Consider the following 19,129-nt stretch of genomic DNA (forward strand, 5'->3'; position numbering starts at 1 on the left):
GAATACGGCCTCAAAATCCTGACCAAAAAACCCTGTGTGAACTTACTTATAGGCTGCACCATTGAGTTGAGGGATTATCACGTGGTGGGATAGAGTTTGCACTTCCCCAGGAATCCCCTAGTGGTATTTAGTTGAACAAAGCTACAGAGGTGATATCTGCACCTGTAATGGGACACAGATGATTTTGAACTGACTAGGTTATACTTTGGGTTGGATTGGAGGTTCAGGATGTATATGAGATACTACATCTGCCACCAGAGTGGAAATTAATATTACAGATTAATAGCAGATTACTAAAAATTACCAGTACCCTGTTTCATTTACCCTGTATATGACTGGTGATCAGAGATTATATACTAGTGACAGACGTCAAGTACAGACACTTATTTTAGTGAAGTTGATTAATAAAAGTTATGTCTTTTTTTTTCTGACCAGTATTACCTCTCTATAATAATCTTAGTATAATAGTTATGAGATAAAAAACAGGGCAGAGACTGAACCACGAATTTCATTAATAGAGCACAGGAATCTTTAGTTTTGGGTGGAGTGTGCCTTTAAGTGTTACTTCCATTGTATGAGTGTTTTTGTAATATGCAGAGTAATAAAAGATACCTTTACTGCTTTTTCTCCTCCAATGATTCTCTTCACTCTTTTGGGCTCTTTCGGAACTCCACAGGTGATACTTGAAATACTTTTCTTTATAAGTCTTCTTTCTTTTCAGGTATAAGGTAACAATAGCAATTTAAGTGAACCACGTTACATGGCCTCAGTTGAAGAAAATTAGAACATATACCGTGTTTCCCCGAAAATAAGACAGTGTGTTATATTACATTTTCGTCCTAAGTATAGGACATGTCTTATTTTCGCGGGGGTGTCTTATGGAGCGGGGGACAACCCGCTCCATAAGACATGCAGGAGATGAGGGGAGGGGGGAGGTAGGCTACTTACCTTCCCCATCTTCATAGCAGCGGAAGTGGTGGGCGGGGCTTAGCGAGGCTGCTGGCAGTTGCCAGAGAGCCTCACTTTGTGGGCATTGCAGCCAGCTGAATGCTGTGCAGTGTGTTCCATGTGCACAGGAAAGCCGGCTGCTGCCTCTGCTGTGATACCACTGTTCTGGCTGCTGTGGGATGAGCTGGAAGAGCCAACTTCCTGCAGCATATGCACAGCGGGCATCTCCCAGCTCATCCTACAGCAGGGACAGTGAATACAACCTACGGTATCACAGCAGAGGCAGCAGCCGGCTTTCCTGTGCACACAGAACATCGCGCACATTGTTCAGCCGGCTGCAATGGTTTTTGGTGGATGCCTTATTTTCGGGGGGGCATTATATTAGGCAATTAAACAGAAACCCCCCCCCCCCATGCCTTATTTTCGGGGGATGACCTATTTTTGGGGTAACACAGTATTGCTTTCTTGAAAACATATTAAAAGGTTAAAGCATATTCAGTGTTTTACCTTCCCTGTAGGCAGGTCATACAGCTCCTATAACCAGTAGAGGGGGGGAGAAAGGCCTGGCACTGATCATCTGTTTTGTTTCCCAACACCATTTCACTGCATTTTCCTCAAGCAGTCACTAGGGGGAGCACAGTGTAAGGAGAGTTTTACAGTTTCCATTGAGTTCAATGGTAGGTGTATTAATTACTATGCTCTGCGCTCCCCCTAGTGGTAGCCAGAGGCAGCAAATTTTTATCAGTGCTGTATAGATTATACTTTTTAATAAATTTATACCAGTTCCTTGATAGGTTATAGAAGAGAGGTTCTCACTCTGCTTCAGGATAATAGGGTATACCATATATTGGACTCTTATCCCCCTCTAGTGTCTCACCTTGATTTAGTTTAAGGAGGATTAACACTTGGTGTTTTTGTTGAAAAGTTTGCAAAGTAATTGGTGCCTAAATTTCCTTCTACTGCTAATTTTTATGCTCTTCCCAAAAACCATAAGTCATTTTTTTCCCACCCCCTTTGCAACGCATTATCTCAGCCTGGCTTGATGACTTATTAGAACCTATAGGGCATCACATACCAGGGCTCAAGCTACCAGGAAGGTTCCCAGGGTTATGTAATGTTTTATTTAATCTGTAATTCTATAAATTCAAAGGGTTGTCAATATCATGTGATCCATCCATGAATGTGACCTGTAGCAATGTTGGGTATATATACCAAACTGGTACATATACTGCATGATTTTTTTCTAGCAAATATGACACTCTGAAACTTAAGTGCTGGTGAATTCAGTGCATTTGCTTACCTGCATCAATGTCGTAGTTAACTGCATTGCTTCCCTCTAAACAATAGAAGATATTGCTTAGTGTATAAGAGACGTAGGATAAGTGAACGTAATTATACACATATGATACAAGATCAAAGTCACCCTTTATGTTTACTATGTTATGGAAGAATTACTCTCTTTACAGTCTTCCCATTGTTATGTTATGACTACATGGTAACAGATAAGATGCGTCTCTCCATGTAGGCTTGCTTAATAACTTCAATTTAAAGTCTGTAGCACTGACAATAGATTCACATTAGTGTTCGGGACTAGGGTTGAGCCGATCTTGACTTTTCAGGATCGATTTTAAAATCCGATTTCCGATCATTTTTCATTCGAACTCGATCCCAATTCCGATCCCAATGCAACTCAATGGGATTTTTTAATTAATCGGAGATCGGATTTTAAAAGCAATCCTATTCACTATACAGCATGGAATCTAACAATTGTTAGAATCCACGCTGTGTAGTGAATCACTAAGTAGCCAGAGGATTTTGTTTTAATCCTCTGGCTACTTAGTCCCCCCTGGTGTCTACTTACCTCCAGAGATAGCTGGTCCGGTGCACGGTTTTTCTTTCTTCTTTGCTTCGCTGCCGCTCCACGCTGCTCCCTGCCCCCTCCCTGCCAGGTTAGGAGAGTGTGGGCAGGTTAGGAGAGTGTGGGCGGGTACTGGGAGGGGAGACGTCATATCTCCCCGCCCTGTACCCGCCCACACTCTCCTAAGCCACAAGCCCCACCTACCTAGCGCTTTAAACACTAACCTGGGAGGCGGGGCAGCGAGGCAAGAAGACTGCAGCGTGGAGCGGCAGCGAGGATAAGAAGAAGGAGGGCACCGGAGCAGCCATCTCTAGAGGTAAGTAGCTGCTAGAGATGTTAGTTTAGCCTCCCATTCCAATGAATGGAGGCAGCCGGCGCGCAGGGGGTTAAGGCTGTGTGCCGGCTGCTTCCATTCATTCCTAAGGAACTGCAGCGGAGCCTTCACACTGAGTATACACTATATACTCAGTGTGAAGGCATTGCGGGAAATACTACCGATCTCAATCCCACCTAAAAAGATTGTGTTCGGAATTCCGATCGCGATCGTGAAATTTTCTCGATCGCCGATTGGAATCCGATTTTTTCCAAACACGATCGCTCAACCCTATTCGGGACCCAAAAGACGGGAAACCTGTCTGCTTAAAGAGCAGTTACACGCAGAAACCCACAGATCCCATAGACTTTAATGGGGTCCGCTGGGTTTCCACTGATTGTATAATGAAACTGATAGATAAGTCCTCCTTGCAAGACTTTTCTCTCCGCTGATTTTAAGTGGAATCTGTGGCAGAGTCTCTTACAGAGACTCCAATGCTAGTGCTCACCAATCTCTGTTGCTCGGGTGTCCTCCTGTGCCTCCCGGTTCTTCTGCTCCGATGGGTCTCTTCCACAGTTGTGCTGAAGCTGCTGATTGGCATCAGTGGTCATTTTTTTTTCACTTTTTTCATTGCACCCAGCCGATTTTAACGTTGAAAGAGTTGTCCATTTTTGCCTGGACAACCTCTTTAAGGCTAAGGCCCCATGTAGTGAACCACACTTAAAATAAAATTGTGGAAAAAAATGCAGTGAAAACTGTTTTACACATTGTTTTTCATTGCATTTTTGCTGTGCTTTTCTTTGCAGTTGTTTTTCCCTTATTAAGTCGATAGGCAAAAGCACTGGCATTTCTGCAGGTTAATTGACATACTGCATTTTTTAAAACATAGCATGTCAATTTTAGCTGTGGAAATGCAAGTGTTTTCCTTTTAAATTTAATAAAAATGCAACAAAAACACAATGAAAAGTGCTGAAAAAAACTGTAAATGTTCAGTTAAAAGGAGCTGTGTTGAAGTGCAAGGAAAAGCTAAAGGGTCTTCTGAACCTTGTTCTGAAGAACAGCACCTTCTCACAGCCGTACTCCATTGACCCTAATGTTAAAGGGGTTTTCTGGGCAAAAAATGTTTGTTTTTTTTTTTTTAGGAACTGTCTATTAGTGCTTTTAATGGGGTAATAAGTGCATCCAAATACCTTTAGTGTTTTAAGTGATTTCTGCATTTCTCTGGGAGTTCCTGGCATCTTCTGCATTTGTTTATGTGGTTTAGCTTCCTGCTGTCTTAGCTATTGCATCATGTTACCTCTAGGCTGAATCTCCCTATCACTACCTCCCCATCCCTTCTCCACCCTGTCCCTGTCTCTCTAGCTATCCTGCCCACTACTATCCCTTCTCAACTAACTCAGCCCTCCCTCCCACCTCTCTTCCTTTCAGACTTCCTCCTGCGGGACGGCTCTTCCCTCTTTTCTGACTGCTGGCGCACGCAATAGCCCTGGCGCTGCTCTGTCCTCTGCAGCCAACAATCCACCTCTACTGTGCAGGCGTGGGAGCAGTAACCTTCCATGCCTGCACAGTAGTGATGGATAGCCGGCTGCAGAGTACAGAACAGCACTCGGACTATTGTGGAAGCCGGCAGTCAGAAAAGAGGGAAGAGCCGTCCCGCAGGAGGAAGTCTGAAAGGAAGAGAGGTAAGTATGTTGTGTTAGAGGGGATGAGTATTAGTCATGTTCCTTTTCTGAAACAGGAAAACGGAATGTCACCAGATAACCAGTAAATGTCCCTGGGGCAGTCAAATGACCACCCTAGGGATATGGATAAATATATATTGTGTTTTTTTTTATAAATGCAGCTGAATATCAAGTTATCTTCAGTATCAAGTCATATTCAATGAATTCAATCCAAAATAAAGTTTGTCCTTTATTTTGTATTGAATTTGTCCAGGGAGATTGGCTACAGTCTCATGGATCTTAAATTTCTGAACAATATGTGTAACTGTAGTCACAGCTGCTTGGAGATGGTCTTGTAACCTTTACCTTTAACATGCTTGTCTCTTATTTTCTATGTAAGCTCCTGAGACAACTCTTTCCTTCGCTTCCTCTGGTCCATGTTGAGTGTGGTACACACCATGTCACCCAACAGCACAGTGACTATCTGTAGCCCTATATACAGACCCACTGACTGATTACAAGATTAGACACCTGTGATGCGAATTAGTGGACACACCGAGATTTACCATGTCCCTTTGGTCACATTATTTTCAGGGGTCCCATCATTTCTGTCCAGGCCTGTTTCATGACATTTATTTATTTTTTAATCTGTTGAAGCATGGTTGAAAAGCAATGTCTGACTTTCATTTGTTCATTTTCATAGAATTTTTATTTATTATTACCTTTGTCATGTCAAGTCTGAGAACATGAATCAACTTTCCTATACTTTATATTGTGTGTTGTGTATTGAAATACTATTTTTCCCCTGCCTACTAAGTGCTGATAGTTCTGAGACAAAGAAAGGAATTTCCAAGATGGGGCTTGATTCCTGTTTGGCACACCCTGTAACAGAATTCCACAGACTGGAGCAAGGAGGTGTCTGGTTGGACATTGAAGTTTGGAGCCAATGAGAGATGGACAACACTCAGGAATGCCAAGGAGGCAGTAAACTTCTCCTTTCTTTGTTTCAAAAGTGTGTGTACTTTCAAAAAAGAGCCAGTAATGCTGAGCTGACCTAAGGGGCGAAAGAGCATCTGGCTGGCATTGAAACAGAACTTAGTGTCTGTCTCATTTTTAGCAATTGTGCACAAATGTGCTCATTAATTTGGACTGACTGATTGATCCATGATATAGTCAATTTTGACCACAACAGTCAGATTCAAGTTATTTCTGTGATCATTGTGGGTTTTTCTTTCATTAAACGAGGGATAATAACAATTTTGTCCATGTGTGTATATGTCTGGCTAACAACTCTACCAGCCTACCACCTGCTACTTTAATAACATGTCTACATCTTCTCAAAAACCAAAGACCCGTAAGCTCAAAGAAGACTCAGGACTAATCAGGTCTTTACTTCCTACTTTAACTCACTCCACTTAATCCAGTGATTTCCCGCACCAACTTTGAGAGACTGTATTTCTATAGGGCAGCTGATAGAGGTCCTCTTTCCTTTATATACTGAACGCCCCACCCTCTGAGGTCAAATCTGGACTTTATGACAGCCTGGGAACAGGACCTTGAAGTCACCCTATCTCCAGCTCAATGCATGTCCTTTAGCAAAGGAAGTTGGCAAGTCACCATTATGGAGTCTTCTTTAAAAATTCTTTACAGGACCTATTTGGTCCCTTATAGACTAAGCAGGTTCTACCCTATGTTTTTAACGTTGTGATACTTTAGTCAGTGCTCTTCATATTTGGCGGACTTGGTGATGGCTTCTGGGTATCTTCATAGAACGCTGCAAGGACTTTTCGGACAGTCATTTCCAAAGTCCGCCCGAGTTTTTCTTTCTTAAGTCTACTACAATATAAATTACTCCAATACATACTAATGGCTGCACAAATCCATAGACCAGTTGACATGATAATGCTACATGAAAAGATAAATGCTTCATTTCTGACACCCACACACTTTATGAGAGGCTCTAGACACCCTGGATCAATACGTCCAGCATCCCAGGCCTGTCATACTGTCTTCAGCTATAGTTTGTTGGTAGGATTAAGCGCTATGTCCACACTCCTTTTCCTAGGCAGGATCTCCCTCTCATCTTACCCTCTGACTTATGCACTATAGTGCACTCCATTCCCTTTTTTCTTTTTTATCCTTTTTATCCTTTTCATTCTATTTTGCCTTTTGGACAGATTTTATGAATGACCTTCTATTTGCTCTTTTGATATGTTTTTGATATCATTCAAACAACACCTTTGAAACTATATGTAAAGTGGTATTTCATGCATGTGCAAATGAGGGAATGTGTTTGGAAGTGTGCTTTGGTTTGTCTGGGCTTTTGTCTCCTGCAGATTCATGGCAAAGCCCTTTGTCCCTCACTTGCATGTGGATAAAATGCAGATTTACACTGGCGTAACCGAGGCTGTAACTTAATCCTCGATATTGTGATTTTTTTGTTTGGTTGGTGTGCTGCAATTTACTAATGCCAATATCACGTATATCTGTGTGCCATTTATATGGATAAGCCACATTTTTGTCAATACAAGACTTAAAATAGGTGTTTTAAATATATACCTCTATTTCTTGCTATGTAGAATAGAAGGTGACTTCTTGTTATTTTACCTTTGCAGTTGACTTCATCTTCTCCAGTGATACAATCCACCTCACCATTGCACATATATTCCCTTGGAATACATGTATCTGACTTACAGTGAAATCTATTTGCACATTCTAAAATGACACAAAAGAATATATAAAATAAGAATAAAAAAATATGTAGTTCAAAAATACAAGAATCTAAATGGCAGGCAAGCCAGAAGACATAAAGTTGACTAAGATCTGCCTCATTTTTTTTTTTTTACAATATACACTACATGACAGCATGTCATTTACCTGACTTAAATGGGAATATGCAAAGGTACATGAAATGTAAGGAACTGATGAATATAACTGAGTGCTAGCTGTATTTGGCTATCTCTGTTAGAGACTTTAATGGAGAGGCAGCAATCATGCTCAATTGCTGCTTCATTAATAATCCTCATCACTGCAGCTAGGCGGTAGAGAGGAATAGGGAGCTGGGGATCCCCGTTATAGTGATCATAGGGGGTTCTAGCAATCGGGTCCTCAGAAATCAGACATCTATCTCCAATCTTGTGGATTGTGAAACAGCCTGTTTAATACCCAATTAATATCATTATATGTTGTAGCAACTTATTTTGCACTAACATATTTCACAAAGCTGTATATAAATTTCACCTCTAGGTTCACACATGGGCCTGTATTCCATTTGGGGTTTCCCTCCACATACCTGCTTAAAAAAATGTGGATAGAAAAATCCTACAAGTAGGACTTTACTCTCTGCATTACTCAAGCAGAAATTGGGTGGAAACACAGCAGACTCCACTGTAGCCTACGGGGTCTGGGGGTTTCCATGAGTAACCACTTTTTGTTTTAAATTCTGTCTTTATTACAAGTAAGGGCTCGTTCACATCTGCGCCTGGGGTCTCCGTTATGCAGGTTTCTGTTTCCTCCACGAAACTGGGCAGGAGACGGAAACCTGCAGTCAGTTTTCAAACCCATTCAAATGAACGGGTTTGAAAAGTGTCTGGCTGTGAGCGCCCATGAGCGTTTTATGCTCCCGCGGCGAAACCGTTTTTTTTACACCAGACACAAAGTCGGACATGCAGGACTTTGTGTCTGGTTAAAAAAAACGGTTTCACCGTGGAGAGCATAAAATGCTCACCGGCCGAACACAGTCTGACAGGTTTCTGTCTTCTATCTGCAGAAGACGGAAACCTGATACGGAGACTGAGACGCTGGTGTGAACTCAGCGTCAACGCTTTTTAAGCAGGATAGGTGTCTGTTCTTCCCACTTAACCTAGCCCTGGATAGGTTTCCATTCTATTGTTGTGGTTTATTTTTACACAAGTCTCTGCTTTTTAAGCGGGATAGGTTTCCGTTCTCTGGGTCCATTCACATGGAGTAAAAAGGTGAAGAATTTGGTGTGGAATTTTCCTGACTGAAAAAAAGCCTCCCATTGATTTCAATGGGCTCTGCTAGCTTTTTTTTTCCACTAGCGGAATTTTCCACTAGTGGAGAAAAAAAAGCTAGAAGAACCCATTGAAATCAATGGGATGCTTTTTTTTTTTTTTCAGCATGGAAAATTCCACACCAGATTTCTCACCATTTTCCTCCATGTGAATGGACCCTTTGGGTCCCCAAGTGGACCTGAAGAATGAAAACCCAGGCGCAGGTGTAAACCTAGCATAATATCAATTCCTGTTTCTCTTGGGTTTCACAATCTGAACTTAATAATGGCTTTGTCATAATTTAGGTACATCTTATAGCATGGCCAGTGTTCATATTAAAATGTGCACCAGCTCCTTGCTGGCATAGATTTTTGGAATCATTTATGCCAGAAAGCATGTGGAAATAATAGTAGATTGATCATGGCTGATTGTCCTGCAACGCACTCTCAGAAAATTGGCATGGGTGGTGTAAAAACACTGCTTGTCACAAATATTTTTCTTAGGAGAGGCCATCAGTATTAAATCTGCGAGGGTCTGACACCCAGGACCCCCACCGATCACTGGAACTTAGACAACATGAGCTGCAATACCTACACTCACTATACGAACTGTAGCAGTGAGTGTAGGTATTGCAGCGCTGTCTAATTGAACGCTATAGTTTGTATGGCGAGTGAGCAGCGCGGCTTGCAGTATGTAAACAATTCAGAAAGCCATGCTATATGGGTAACGGTGATCTGCTACTTCACTGGTTCCAGTGCAGTTGGAACTTTATCTCTAGCCCTCACCGTTCATGAGCATGGGAAGAAAATGCACATCTTGGGAGACAGATTTGCATATTCTTCCCATGTTCCCTTGCAGTGGAGCAACTATGGCTGTATAAGTCTCCACACACCTGAAAAGGTGGTCTCTCCCTAAGGATGGACATTATCCCCACGTTCATGAGCAATAATGCAGTTTTGCAGCCTGATTTGCTATTTAAGCTCTGTAATGTCAGAACGGAGTATCAGGCAGGGGGCGTCATTCAGAGCTCAGAATCACACCACTTGCCTGCCCTCGCGTGACACTGCCCTCATAACAATACAGAGCCTAAGTAGCGAATCACAGAGCAAAATTAACAGCATTGATCATTTGTAAACAATGAGGGCTAGAGGTCAGAATCAGTGCAGCGGCGCCTGTTAACAGATGCTAAAAACTGGAGTTGGTAGAGGTGGTGAATGGCCCTCTAACACCACAAAAGTGGCAAAGGTCTATAATTATGTGCCCCACTGTATTTAAAGGTTACATAATATTCATCCCTTTCCCAATATTATTAACTGTACATCATAATGTTGACACCAGTCTCAGGACTGCAGCCTGATTTCTATACCACTAATGTCAGCAGTATTACAATGCTGAGATCCTCCAACTACATGTTCATATCACCCCTGCAGACCAAAATTTAAAAAATAAAAAAATTCACAAAAAACTCAATTACCTGTGCAGCAGAGTTCATCACTGAGATCTCCACAATCATTTTGCCCATTGCAAGTTCGATTACGATCAATGCATTTTTCATTGACACAAGAGAACTGATCTTCGTTGCATTCTGCAATGACACAATAGCACATTAATCCAGAATAATAAATATGCCAGACCTTTGAAATTTGGTGAAACGAAGTACTTATTTTATATGTAATTTGTTTTACAGTAATTAAATACTTAGCCATATGGCTAAGTATTTATCATTTACTATAACAGTGCCCCCATTGGCATGATTAAATGCCCTCATCTAGACACATCGTCAATGTGGCACCCATGCGAGACCTGTAATAATTGATCTCTTCTCGATTTATATAGTTTGTTTGGACACTCAGCAGCTCCCTTTTTTTCATAAATTTGACAAAGTTTTAAACAAAGAGGGGCCCCGGTCAAAATTTAAAGTGGGGCCCCAAATATTGAAATATTGTACCTACTACATAGTCATATTCTGTTAATGGGATGTGCTGCTCTGCCTATCACTGGTATTTACAGTGTTGTTCCTAATGTCTTTAAGGCCGGGGCCCCACACTGTGAAAACGCAGCGTTTTGGCCACCTCAGAAATACAGCAGCAAAAAAAAACCCGCTGCATTTTACAGTACCTGCAAAGTGGATGGGATTCTGGCTAATCTCATCCATACATTGCAGAAAAAAAACCTGCAGTGGAAAAGTTGCATTTTCAAAAACACAATTATACCTGCGGAATCGCTGGAATTTTCTGTATAATAGGTGCAGAGGGTCTGCAGAGGAAATCTCTGAGATCACAATTCATAACGCTGCAGAAAAATACACAATGTGTTTCTGCCGCAGTCTTTTCCATAGCATGGTGCCTTAGCCTAAAGGCGTTGTAAATATGCAAGAAAATTTTCTTTCATAGCCAAACTAGTTGCGAGTGATCCTTTAAAAATCAGTTGCACAAGGGGGCCACACGGTGGCTCAGTGGTTAGCACTGCAGCCTTGCAGCGCTGGAGCCTTGGTGTTCAAATCCCACCAAGGGCATAAAACTATCTGCAAGGAGTTTGTATGTTCTCCCTGTGTTTGCATGGATTTCCATCCCATATTCCAAAGACATACTGATAGGGAAAAATGTACATTGTGAGCTCTATGTGGGGCTCACAATCTACATTTAAAAAAAAAAAATAAAAAAAAAAATCAGTTGCACAAGCAACAAGGCATATGTCTACCTCTACACGCAATACTACACGCAATAAATCATTTCTATACATACAGAATTATCAAATAAGACTGCTATAGCAGGACTAAATACTGTCATGTCACATGGTGACCACTATACCCGGGATATATACTGTCACGTTACCCACTGACCACTATACCAGGACTAAATACTGTTATGTCATCCACTGACCTCTATACCAGGACTAAATACTGTCACGTCTTCCACTGACTGCTATACCAGGACTAAATACTGTCACGTCATCCACTGACTGCTATACCAGGACTAAATACTATCACGTCATCCATTGACCGGTATACCAGGACTAAATACTGTCACGTCATCCACTGACTGCTATACCAGGACTAAATACTGTCACGTCATCCATTGACCGGTATACCAGGACTAAATACTATCACACCACCCACTGACTGCTATAGCAGGACTAAATACTATTGCGTCACACGCTGACTGTGAATGGCCATGTGATTGACACACCACAGCATGTTACAAGACAGATGACTGTGCTAGGACCATAACAAGTTGTGCACATGACCGTAAACTGATTTTTATCCACCGAAGTAAACAAAATGGAAAAGAATGCCAGCAAGCAGATTTAGTAATCTGAGAGGAATTAAGGGTGTTTTCAGGGCAACAAAAAAAGAAGGTATTTTAGTGTTATTAATGGGTTAATAATTGCACCGAAATACTTTTAGCAGTGTTTTGAGGAAGTGATGCTTCATGCCAGAAGACTAAAGATATGTAAGTATGATGGGGACGGGGAGGGAGAAAGCCTTTAGCACTCCACGTCGCAAAGGACCATGGGAAGAATATGCAAATCTGTCTTCCATGATGTAATTATGAAGTCAGCTGCTGCCTCAGTATTGCAAACCAATAGAGGGCGCTCACTGGAATGTGAAATCTGTCTTCCCTGATGTAATTAGGAAGACAGAATTCCAGTGAAATAACCCAATAAAGGTTGCTCCCTTTTGCATCATGCTCGACCTTCCAAGAGGCCTTTGTTTTGCAATGACGCTGGGATTATTACCAGGTATAGTCTCTCAATCGAGGACGGATGAGTTATTTCACTGGAATTCTGTCTTCCTAACTACATCAGGGAAGACAGGCTTGCACATTCCAGTGCATTCCAACACATCTCTGCCACGGAGCACAAAATACTTTATGACATGAATTAATTGTATACTTCTCATCCCAACATGTTTTCTGTGACACCGCACCCTGTGAAAGACAAAGAGATGTTACCAAAGTGAAATATATCAGCTACAGTTCTCAATCTGTGTGTTTATATGCTTAGGTATGTTTATATTGCTTTTCAATGTGTTGTTATGTAGTGAATTCCCCTGATACTAAAGCATTGACAGTACTGTCTGGTTTAGGGGGGTCAACAACATCTTTCTTTGATGAGATCCCGTTTTCTTATATAGAAACTTACCAGGGAACAAGTGATTATGAAGATAATCTTGTTTCCCTTAGTCCTAACAGCGGCACAATGTGGGGTATTTCTGCCCCTGTGTGCTGGTAGGACAGGCGGATTTTTAATTAGCCAATCAAAAGCGTGGCTGGCCCTATAAGAGGGCACAAGAACCTCCCCTCTGCGTGTCAATACAAAAGTACCTCCATATTTATACACAGTTTTATACATAAGATATGATTCCCAGGGTGGGAAATCTTGTGCCGCTGTTAGGACTAAGGGAAACAAGATTATCTTCATAATCACTTGTTCCCTGTCGTCCGTACCAGCGGCACAATGTGGGGATATAGCAAGTAGGCCCAAAGATGGGCGGGATTACTCCATGACAGAGCTCAAAATAGTTTGGGCAAAGGCAGAGGAATCGGACACCCGGTCCCTCAGGCGGTAATGCCGAATGAACGTGGACTCAGATGCCCAGGAGGCAGCTGCACAAATCTGATCCAAGGACAACGCACTCCTCTCGGCCTGAGAGGTGGACACTGCCCTGGTCGAGTGGGCATGAAGAAAAGATGGGACCGGACGCCCTTGGGCGGTATAGGCGACTTTTATGGTATCGGAGACCCAGCGGGATATCGTGGCCTTGGCGGCCTTGGCGCCTTTATTCTTCCCCGTATAACTGATTAACAGGTTTTCGGCCTGCCTAAAAGGGCGAGTACGCTGCAGATAAATTTGCAGACATCTGATAACATCCAGCCTGTGCCATCTTTCCTCTTCAGATGAAGAGGGGAAGGGAAAAAATGCTGGAAGAGAAATAGTTTGGTTCCTATTTGCAGCAGATGGAATCTTGGGACGAAATCCTGGGAGGAACCTAAGCTGCACATGGTCCGGAAAAAATATAGTATATGGCTCCTCGGCAGACAAGGCTTGTAGCTCACTAACTCTTTTGGCAGTTGTAACTGCCAATAGTAGAGCCATTTTGCCAGTTAGTAACTTAAGTGAGACTTCTTCCAGGGGTTCGAATGGTTGGTCGCAAAGAGCGTTCAGGACCGGAATCAGGTCCCATTGGTGGACAGGGGTGTTCACCACCGGTCTCAGCCTAGTTGCCCCTTTAATAAAGGTGCTCACTAAAGGATCCTGAGACAAACGCCTCCCCAGATAGGCGGACAGGGCCGCTACGTGTACTTTGAGTGTGGCCGCAGCCAGACCTCTGTCTAGTCCGTCTTGAAGGAAGTCCAGGATCGCCTCAGTCGGGGGACCAGTGGAGTCCACTTGATGCTGCAGACACCAGGCATTAAAGATGTTACTAATTCGACGGTAATTCCTGTTAGTCGAATCCGCTCTGGCGCTGGATAGGGTCTTCAAGACGGCTTGTGACAGTCCTCTATTCCTCAATAGGGACTGGTCAACCTCCAGGCTGTCAGGTTGAGTCTCCTCAGATCCTGGCATCTCAGCTCTCCTTGGGTTACCAGATCTGGGAGAGGGGGAAGCCTCCAATATATGCCCTGACTCATTAGTATGAGCTGAGCAAACCAAGCCCTTTTTGGCCAGAACGGGATTATGGCTATTCCCGAGGCTTGGTCCTGTCTTATTTTGATCAATACCTTCGGTATGATTGGAATTGGAGGGAATATGTAAAACAGCCTGAACCTCCATGGGATGGACAGGGCATCCACTGCCAAGGGATCGTCCTCCTGGTATAGGGAGCAGAAGGTCCCTACCTTGGCATTGAGTCGGGTAGCCATTAGATCGACCTCCGGGAGACCCCATCTCTGGACGATCTGTTGAAAAACGTCTGGATTGAGAGACCATTCTCCTGATACGGTAATACCCCGACTCAGATGATCCGCTACTATGTTCAGGGAGCCCTTTATGTGAACAGCGGATAACTGGGCTAGGTTCTTCTCTGCCCAGGCAAATATAAGATTCGTCTCTCTCAGTAAGGTTGGTGACCTGGTGCCCCCTTGTTTGTTTATGTAAACAACCACCGTCATGTTGTCTGACCTGATCTTGACAGACTTGCCTCTCAACTCCGGGGCAAAGTGCACTAGGGCCAAGTACACAGCTCTGAGTTCCTTGAGATTGGAAGATCCCAGCTCCGGACATCTCCATCGTCCTTGTACAGTCCTGTCCTGGCAATGGGCTCCCCATCCCCACTGGGATGCATCTGTTGTCAACAGGGTCCACAATGTTGGGACCGTGGACCTTCCGTCTTTCAGGTGTATCCACCATCTGAGGGAAAGACGGGTAGCGGGAGAAAGGCAGATCTTCTTGTGCAGTCCCCGTGGAGACCTGTTCCAGGTTGTCAACACTTCCATCTGCAGGGGACGCAAATGCCATAAAGCCCAAGGGACTGCTCTGGCCGAGGATGACATTAGGCCGAGGACCCTCATGGCGGTGCGGATAGTTACCCGCCGGGTGTGTAATAGAAACCGTGCACCGGCCTGGATCCTTTCCTTCCTTGGGCTGGAGAGGAAGATCTGCATCGTTTCTGAATCCACTATGAACCCGAGGAACTTCCTCCGTGTGGAAGGAACGATTTCGGACTTCTCCCAATTGATGATCCATCCTAACTCTTGTAGGAAACTGATGGCAAGGTTGAGCTGCTGGAGGAGAGCAGCCGAAGACTGAGCTTTCAGAAGCCAGTCGTCTAGGTAAGGAACGATGAAGAGGCCCTGTAGTCTGAGGGCCGCAGCAACCGGAGCGATCACCTTGGTAAATACCAGGGGGGCGGATGTGATGCCGAACGGCAGAGCTGTGAATTGAAAGTGCTCCCTGTGGCCGGCCATAGAAACGGCAATCCTGAGGAATTTCCTGTGGGAGTGAGCAATAGGGACATGAAGGTAGGCGTCCTTCAGGTCGAGGGTAACCATCACGTCTCCTGGCTGGAGAAAAGCAGACACGGAATCCACGGTTTCCATACGGAATGACCTCTTCTTGATAAAGCGATTGAGATACCTCAGGTCTATTATCATTCTCCAGCCCCCGGTGACTTTGGGGACCAGAAAGACGGGGGAGTAAACTCCCAGACCGAGATCTGAGGCTGGGACCTTCTCCAGGGCGCCTTTGATGACATACTCGGCGACCAAGGCCTCTAAACTGGCCTGTTGGGAAGGTGGAAGGGTTCTGGTGACAACAAACCGATCTGGAGGTGGAAGGTGGAATTTGATAAGATAACCGTGCTGTATAATTCTTAGCACCCATGGATCTTGAATATGGGTGACCCAAGCTCTGAAAAAAACCGAAAGACGTCCTCCCACAGGAAGGGGGGCCACAGGGAGCTGCCCCGCGTCAAAATTCCGGCTTCCTCTTGGTGTCCTCCCTGGAAGCACCACGTCCGGAACCTCTAGGATGATATCTGGGACGCCTTTGCTGGGTTGGGCGTCTATAATTAGAGGCGGAACCTCTGCCTCTAGAGGGGGCACGTCTGCCCCTGGCAGCTTGAGGTAAGGACTTCCCCTTACCTTCAGCTAATCCCTCTATGATAGTATCCAAGCCTTGCCCAAATACTCTTCCTGGCTCAAAAGGGAGCGCGCAAAGAGCAGCCTTGGATGCAAAGTCTGCACGCCAAGGCTTTAGCCACAGGGGTCTGCGGGCCGCAGTGGACAACGCCATCGACTTGGCTGAAATTCTCAACTGATGGCGAGAAGATTCTGCCAAAAAATCTGCGGCCCTATGAATATTCTTCATGGAAGCCAAGATGTCATCCCTGTCCACACCGGAATCAATATCCCGCTCCAAGGTGGCTAGGCGGTTACGAAGAAAATCGCCCACAGTGGTAGAGGCTATGGCTACTGAGGCTTGGGCAGAGGAAGCAGAATAAACCTTCTTTAGGGTGGCGTCAGCCCTGCGATCCAAAGGGTCCTGAAGATTTGATCCATCTTCAAGGGGCACCAGGGTTCTACGAGACAACTTCGCCACGGCTAGATCCACCTTCGGGGGAGGCCCCCAGGAATCCCACTGAGTTGAATCCATAGGGAACAGGTGCTTAAAGATCCTGGATAATGAATGTCCTTTTTCTGGCTGCTTCCACTGCTGCACCATGAGGTCGGTCAGCGTGGCGTCCGCATGGAAGGCAATATGTCCCCCAGAGGCAGACGTGGAGGCTTCCCCGTCAACATCTCGGCCCACTGTAGACCGGATGGACTTCAGCAGCCTGCCTGTTTGTTCATAGTGGAACACAGGTCTGCTGGAAACTACAGAGTCGTCCTCGGAGGAAACATCCTCTGCCACCCGTAGATGTTCCAGGGGAGGGAGGGACGAGGAACGATGCTCTGTGCATGGTCTCTTGGCGAGCTGAGACAAGGTAGACTGTATGCCTTTGAGGGAATCATCCTGCAAAATAAAGAGAGAGTACAAGCAAGGGAATTATCTTTACCCAAGCGATGCCCAACTCACCATCTCCTTGACCCAGGCCATCATATCTCTAGGAGAAGGCTCCTCAGGTGGGGGGCCTCTGCAACCACGACAACGGGCCCACTCATAGCCTAAAAATAATAGGCGGGTTATAGGGCCGGTAGTACCCAGAGGGATAACCTCTTAAGCCGCTACCTACCATCAGGGAGCGGTGTGTCACAGTCAAAACAGGAAAGGTGCTTCCTTTTAGCAGTAGATTTCCTCCTATAATCCCCAGGGGGGGTAGTAGAGGAAGACATATCCTACAGAGAGACCATAGACCATGCAAAATTGTCACCAACATATTCTACCAAATATCAAAAGAAGGGGTAGATCTTACCGTGTCCTAGACCCGGACAGCAAGGTGACAAGAAACTGAAGATTTGGTTTGGAGGCAAAAAGAGACTTGAAGCTAAGCAACAACCTCTGATGCACAGCCTTCCGCCTTAGAAAGGAGAAGGTAACTAATAACCGGCCGGCCTGACCTTTAACCCGGCCGGCCGGAAATGGGAGGGGCCATAGTCACATGAACCCTCCAGGAAGAGAAAAAGGTTACCCCCCCCCCTCTTCATACAGCCCCAGCAGGGGCGCCTACCCCCTCAATTCCTGGCCCGGACGTGCGTGCAGGCTAGATTCTGCAATAAGCAGAAAGCCGGAGAAAACATCCTTCGCCGGCGCCAGGACCTTCAATGGCGCCGCTATACTTCCGGGCACAACCGGAAGTGTGCGCCCGGCAAATGCGGACGCAGGAAACTCTCCGCCGGGAACTTTAGTTCCGGCAGAGCACGTCCGCGAGCGACAGCGAGAGAGCCCCGCGGCAGAGTGCCGGGCCAGCTCACCAGCACGAGATGTGCTGACAGGTGAGCCAGAGGGAGAAGGAGGGGAGGGGGGGAGGGAGGGAGGAGGGAAGGAAAGGAGCCACGCAGGCTAAAAAGAAACTTTTTTTTTTTTTTTTTTCCCAGACAGGGGAAGGGACCTTCAATTAAGAAGGTCAGAAACTGAAGAAAGAAGAATTATGCTCCAAAGGTAGGTAACCCATAGAGCCTAAAATAAGAGGACACAAGTCCTCCCCACCTGTCCTTGACCACACAGGACAGAAAAAAACACGCAGAGGGGAGGTTCTTGTGCCCTCTTATAGGGCCAGCCACGCTTTTGATTGGCTAATTAAAAATCCGCCTGTCCTACCAGCACACAGGGGCAGAAATACCCCACATTGTGCCGCTGGTACGGACGACAGGGAACACTAATATACTAAGAGAATGTGGATTAAAACTTCACTTTTATTCGCATACTTCCATAAAAATAGTGTGCAGGATTATTCCTAGTTGTTCAGCTCTTGCTATCGGTCCGGCCGAGGGATACCTTTTTTCCTGTGCACTCATTCCGCAGGATCTGATCGGCTACACGGCTATTGTTTCGAGACACCAATGTCTGACAAGTGAGTAAATGTGAAAACTTTTTGTTTTAAAAAATTTTTTTTTCTTTACCATCAGTTAGGAGCTGTGAGCAATCCTATATTTTTCTATAATACTAATATACTGTCAGAGGATAATCTCTTTATGGACATGAATCACCCTACAACAACCCTAACAACAACCCTAAAGCTGGATATACATATTAAATTATTGAAGAGCTAAGCTGCCAATTTTTTTTTTTTTAAATGTAGGTTGTGAGCTCCATTTAGGGATCACAATGTATTTTTTTTTTCCTATCAATATGGCTTTGTAGAATGGGAGGAAATCCCTGGCGGGATTCGAACCCAGGACTCCAGTGATGCACGGCTGCAGTGCTAACCACTGAGCCACCGTGTTGCACAGTGATC

At 44.7% G+C, this 19,129-nt stretch overlaps 1 protein-coding gene across 1 annotated transcript in view; it reads right to left on the minus strand.

Moving 5' to 3' along the window:
- Positions 1 to 19,129, minus strand: part of LOC142189634 (complement factor I-like) — a 57,869-nt gene that overhangs the window by 7,928 nt on the left and 30,812 nt on the right. The window contains exons 5-9 of the mRNA XM_075262236.1: positions 10,268 to 10,427; positions 7,388 to 7,495; positions 4,533 to 4,679; positions 2,249 to 2,284; positions 613 to 713 (exon numbers count right to left, since the gene is read on the minus strand). Of these exons, the coding sequence (XP_075118337.1) occupies positions 613 to 713; positions 2,249 to 2,284; positions 4,533 to 4,679; positions 7,388 to 7,495; positions 10,268 to 10,427 (552 nt within the window). The remainder of the gene's footprint in view (positions 1 to 612; positions 714 to 2,248; positions 2,285 to 4,532; positions 4,680 to 7,387; positions 7,496 to 10,267; positions 10,428 to 19,129) is intronic.

This window comes from Leptodactylus fuscus, chromosome 1, assembly GCF_031893055.1.
Source record: "Leptodactylus fuscus isolate aLepFus1 chromosome 1, aLepFus1.hap2, whole genome shotgun sequence".
Classification (NCBI taxonomy): domain Eukaryota; kingdom Metazoa; phylum Chordata; class Amphibia; order Anura; family Leptodactylidae; genus Leptodactylus; species Leptodactylus fuscus.